Source organism: Bombina bombina, chromosome 6, assembly GCF_027579735.1.
Source record: "Bombina bombina isolate aBomBom1 chromosome 6, aBomBom1.pri, whole genome shotgun sequence".
Classification (NCBI taxonomy): domain Eukaryota; kingdom Metazoa; phylum Chordata; class Amphibia; order Anura; family Bombinatoridae; genus Bombina; species Bombina bombina.
The window spans coordinates 478937231-478943230 of NC_069504.1; the positions used below are offsets into that span (position 1 = coordinate 478937231).

The following is a 6000-nucleotide window of genomic DNA, read 5'->3' on the forward strand; positions in this document are numbered from 1 at the left end:
AATTGAAGCATAGTGAAAGCACAAGTCAGCTCAACTAAATCTTTTAATCGCATTGGAGCATACTGTTTTTCATGTTAAACATGAGATTTTCATGACCTAACTTGGGCTTTCACAACACTTTCAGTTAATAAAGATTTTGACTTCAGTATGTTTACAAAATGTACCTACTGATTGACAGTCAGTTTGGAACATCCTGGTAGAAATTCTACATTTTCTGGAATCATTGACTGGTATGTGTATTGAGCAGAGGCTGTGCCTGCAGTGAAGGGACACTACATTTCACACTGATATGTTGCAGGTGCAAGACAATTACTACTAGTAATGGTTTGGCACACACATATTAGAAGGAAAATCTAAAATAACATTTTACCCTTTCTTGGTTGTACAGGTACAAATCACAATATCTGAAATTCTAAAACCCAAACTTTTTAATTAACATTTTATTAAAAAAAAAAAAAAAAATGGTCAAAAATTACTATTTTCCCCTCTTTTAAGTCACAGTCATATCTGCCTGGGACTCTGGTTAGTTTTTGGTGTTCTAAAATGCAAATAATAGTCTATATTTATTTAAATTAACAAATATTACCTTTGTGATTAAAGTACTATATATATATATATATATATATATATATATATAAGTATTAAAATTATATAAGAACTACTTTTAGCTTACATGTATAAAACCTGTATTATAGACATCCCAACTCTCCCTGAAGTTAAGGGAGTCTCCCTGATGCCAGCAAATGGAATGCAATCTCCCAGTACCATGATCCAATGTGGCCCAAATCCAGAAGTGTTTCTTTAAAGGGACAGTAAACACCAGAATTTTTGTTGTTTAAAAAGATAGCTAATCCCTTTATTACCCATTCCCCAATTTTGCATAACCAACACAGTTATAATAACATACTTTTTACCTCTGTGATTACCTTGTATCTATGCCTCTGCAAACTGCCCTCTTATTTCAGTTCTTTTGACAGACATGCATTTTTAGGCCAATCAGTGCTTGCTCTTAAGAGCTTCACGCCGGAGCTCAATGTTATCTATCTGAAAACACATGAACTAACGCCCTCTAGTGGTGAAAAACTGTCAAAATGCTTTCCGATTAGAGGCAGTCTTCAAGGTCTAAGAAATTAGCACATTAACCTCCTAGATTTAGCTTTCAACTAAGAATACCAAGAGAACAAAGCAAAATTGGTAATAAAAGTAAATTGGAAAGTTGTTTAAAATTACATACCCTATTTAAATCATGAAAGATTTTTTTTTACTTTACTGTCCCTTTAAGGAATGCCTTTAGAACCCTCAAAGCATGTATCAGTAACCAAAAAGCCCCCACTGATTTTAATAAAATAAAAAACACAAATACTACCTCATTTACTGGACTTAATTAAACTTAGTATTCTAAAATATTTAAGCATTCAACAAGTGTACGATCACTGAAAAATAGGTTTGTTGCATGTGGTTGTGCAATAAAGCTACTTTTTTTTTTTTTTTTAAAAAAGTGAATGTAAATTTTGATGCTAAAGTGCCCGGTTTTAAAAAAAAATTGATTAAAAACAGGGGCACTTTAATTCATCAAAATTTACATTTCACTTGTGCTGTGAAAAAATACTTACCTTTTAAACTTGACAGCAGCTCCAGCTTCCTCCGGTCGTCGCAAGCCATTTCTGACATCAGAAATGATGGATAGGTCATTCTCCAATCACGGCTTCCCCCGGGGGGGAATCAGTGTCTGATTCAACAACGTGATTGGAGGAAGCCGGATTCCTCATTTTAGACCCAGGAAGAGGCTTTGCAACGGGTGGAGGAAGCTGGATCGGCTGTCAAGATTAAAAAGGTAAGTTTTTTTTCACAACAGGAGTGAAATGTAAATATTGATGAATTAAAGTGCCCCTGTTTTTAATAGAATTTTTAACCTTTTAAGGACATATGACGGAATTTTTCCGTCATAAAACAATTGAGCAAACTGAAAGCTGTGTCCTTAAAGGGTTAAATACCGGGCACTTTAGCATCAATTTTTGTAGGTTGGGATGTCTGGTATTAGGACATGTAAATATTGCCTAATTGACATATTGTTGTTTACACTTGGTCCCATCCCATCTCCAAACTGTCCATTTTGCAGATGCAAATATTCCAAAATGAAAACTATTTTGAAATCCAAAACTTTCTAGTCCAAAGCAGTTTGGATAAAGGGTTTTCTACCTGTTCTTTATTTTACAGTTTTAGGGCTCGATTTATCAAGCCCCTACGGCTGTAAGTTCTCACAAGAACTTGCTCGCCGTAATTTATCAAGTATCGGTTACCAGACTGCTGCTACCCTAAGCTCTTCGCCACCTCTAAGGTCCGACCGAGGAGATTGACAGCTCCTGCCCGCGCGTGATTGGCTGTGTGCAGGCAGGGGGCGGGATTGCACACGAGCGCAAAATTGCGCTCGTGTGCAATGTTGATTACCTGCGGGTAATTTTGCCCCGCCACAGGCAAGCTGAGGCGTACAGGGGCGGGTGTATACGTGCCCCTCTCTACGCCTCAGCTTTGATAAATCTAGCCCTAAGAGTTGTGAGACTGATCAGCAATCTGTGTAATGTTATGTAAATGTGGTTATCATGGTAACCAGAGTTACAGGACAGTAGAAGATGCTATTTGTAAATATATAATAGCAGGATATCAAGTGGTATAATTATGCAATTGCATTGAGTGTCCATTTAAGCCATAACCGTATTAAAATGCATCAAATAAATACATTAAAAGGGTTTATTGAAAATATATTGAATTTCCACAGTGAGGCTTTAACGAGTACAAAATAATAATTACTTCATATGCATACACCTTTACTAGATGAATATTTATATGTAACGTTATAAATAACGTTCTATTTATGTTTAAGGTGCATTTAACATGTAAACATAACGTAATCTATTAGTTCATTGATAAAAAGGTAAATATTATTCAAACACATGGTTTACTTCACAGACTAGCTGTATTCCTAACGTCCTCTGCATGCAGATTTAATAATTCTGCACGCGTTTGATGTTATGGGTCGCGCACACTGAGTCTACTATATAAACAATACACACATATTTGAGCTCCACCCCACTAGCAGGCTACCGACACAACAGCTAGGCCGAACCCAGAATCCAGAGACTTGCCTCGTCACTGCAGCCAGGCGGCGCTGCGCCACACCCGGGCAGAGAGCAAGGAGGAGGAGCCAGACTCACCGCTACAGCACCAAGACGAGGGGCAGCCATTGGGGAAGGTGGCGGTGTCAGGGGCTATACACACATTTGCCGAGAGGTGTGGACACTCCATGGCGTGGCGGAAGACGTTATAGAGATGCGTTTCAGCACACAAAGGCTACACTATTATTTCCTGTAAGGCAGAGGGCGGACTAATTACGTGACGTCACTATTTCTAGAGATTACTCCGCCTTCTGCTTATTCAGTAGCGGTTTGGCGTCACTGTTTCAAATATTTTTAAAGACTCTAATTTTGCTACAGGTGTAACAACGCATTATGCCAAGAACAGCATTTATGAACGTATTTAAAAATACAGTACAAACATTATAACAACCCCTTTCATGGGCGTCCACAACAATTTATCCAGAGGTGGGGCTAAAAGGTCATATCGTATATTAATAATGTAGGCAACAAGTTATCAGATTAGTGGTATTTACACTTGGGTGCTGGATTAATACAGACCTCCAAACTGTTCCTAATTCTGAGCTGAGCTCTGTCCCTCTTTGCAGAATTCCCACAGAACAACTAGACACAACCCCATCCGCTAACCACCCCCTCTCAACATCCTGAGACCCTGATGCCACTAGGCACTAGACAACATAAAAACCATTATCAGATTGGTTGCGCATTCGGTGACCTCACAGAGACACGGACCAATCAGATCATGCAATAACGTCAGAGCCTCAGGCACGCGAACCGCCTCTGGTAACCTAACCACCCCCACAGCGGTTAAAGATTCTCGGACAGACCGAACTGTTATCCGATGGACATTTGTCTGTCAGATTATTATCCGTCGCATGCACATTCTGTCGAAGAACCTTTAAAACCATGTTGGGGTGTGCGACCCATGGTTAGGTTCCCAGTGGCAGTTGCGAGGCTCTGATTAGAACAAAACTTTCTGGAGCGTATCTGCCCTCAGCCGTTATTGCATAATCTGATTGGTCCGTGTCTCTGTGAGGTCACCAGATGCACAACCAATTGGATAATGGTTTCATGTTGTCGCTAGTGCCTAGTCTGATGCCCAGCCACAGCTTGTTTGGAGGTATGTTACTATAGTCAAAATAATAGAAGTGCAGAATGATAGTAGTTAAATCCTTCCCGCCGTTAGGACATTTCATGCCATCCTAACTGCGCTGGGCTTTAGCGCCGTTAGGACGGCATGGAATGTCCTAGCCATTTGGCTGTACTTAAGCTATAGCAGCTTCCTAACTGGGATCGCGGGCTGGTGGGCATGCCTAGCGTCATAGGCACTCCCCCTTGACCTGATCCCATCATTGAAATCACATGAACGATCATGTGATTTAAATTTTTACTTATTTGTTTACATCAGAACTTTGTTTCAATGTAGACAAATAAGTCCGGTGTTCTATCAGATTTTGCTACCTCTGACTGCGTATGCTCTGTATTTAATCGCACTCCACATATGTTAAAAAGAAATGTGTGGAATGTGATTATGTAAATCAGCAGCATGCGCACTGAGAGGTAGCAGATTCTGACAAGGAAGTTGTCCTGTCCGATTTTGCTATGGCCGCATGCACAGCTGAAATTCAATGTGAAGACACTGTAAAACAAATAAAAATTTAATATAAAATTATATATATATATATATATATATATAATTTTTATATTTAATTTTTATTTTGTTTTACAGTATCCCACATAGGCACAGCCTTAAGTCATCATCATTAAAGGGACACTGGAGCCAATTTTTTTCTTTCATGATTCAGATAGAGCATGCAATTTTAAGCAACTTTCTAATTTACTCCTATTATCAATTTTTCTTCGTAATCTCTTGCTATCTTTATTTGACAAAGAAGGCATCTAAGCTAAGGAGTCAGCGGATTTTTGGTTCAGAATGCTGGACAGCACTTGTTAATTGGTGCTGGCCAATCAGCAAGGACAACCCAGGTTGTGAACCAAAAATGGGCCGGCTTCTAAACTTACCTGATCCCATCATTGAAATCACATGAACGATCATGTGATTTAAATTTTTACTTATTTGTTTACATCAGAACTTTGTTTCAATGTAGACAAATAAGTCCGGTGTTCTATCAGATTTTGCTACCTCTGACTGCGTATGCTCTGTATTTAATCGCACTCCACATATGTTAAAAAGAAATGTGTGGAATGTGATTATGTAAATCAGCAGCATGCGCACTGAGAGGTAGCAGATTCTGACAAGGAAGTTGTCCTGTCCGATTTTGCTATGGCCGCATGCACAGCTGAAATTCAATGTGAAGACACTGTAAAACAAATAAAAATTTAATATAAAAATATATATATATATATATATATATATATATATATATATATCATTTTTATATTTAATTTTTATTTTGTTTTACAGTATCCCACATAGGCACAGCCTTAAGTCATCATCATTAAAGGGACACTGGAGCCAATTTTTTTCTTTCATGATTCAGATAGAGCATGCAATTGTAAGCAACTTTCTAATTTACTCCTATTATCAATTTTTCTTCGTAATCTCTTGCTATCTTTATTTGACAAAGAAGGCATCTAAGCTAAGGAGTCAGCGGATTTTTGGTTCAGAATGCTGGACAGCACTTGTTAATTGGTGCTGGCCAATCAGCAAGGACAACCCAGGTTGTGAACCAAAAATGGGCCGGCTTCTAAACTTACATTCTTGCTTTTCAAATAAAGATAGCAAGAGAATGAAGAAAAAATAATAATAGGAGTAAGTTAGAAAGTTGCTTAAAATTGCATGCTCTGGCATACTCTGCTTCCGGGGGAGGAGCACAAGCGCAAGGTC

The 6000-nt window shown here is 38.5% G+C and overlaps 1 protein-coding gene across 2 annotated transcripts in view; it reads right to left on the reverse strand.

Annotated features, from left to right (window-relative positions):
- The window catches only part of USP3 (ubiquitin specific peptidase 3), a 172534-nt gene extending 169176 nt beyond the window's left edge, over window positions 1-3358 (reverse strand). For both annotated transcript variants that reach the window (XM_053717294.1, XM_053717293.1), the window contains exon 1: window positions 3213-3358. In XM_053717294.1, coding sequence (XP_053573269.1) covers window positions 3213-3303 — 91 coding nt within the window. In that variant the 5' untranslated portion in view covers window positions 3304-3358. The remainder of the gene's footprint in view (window positions 1-3212) is intronic.
- Between the last annotated feature and the right edge of the window lie 2642 nt (window positions 3359-6000).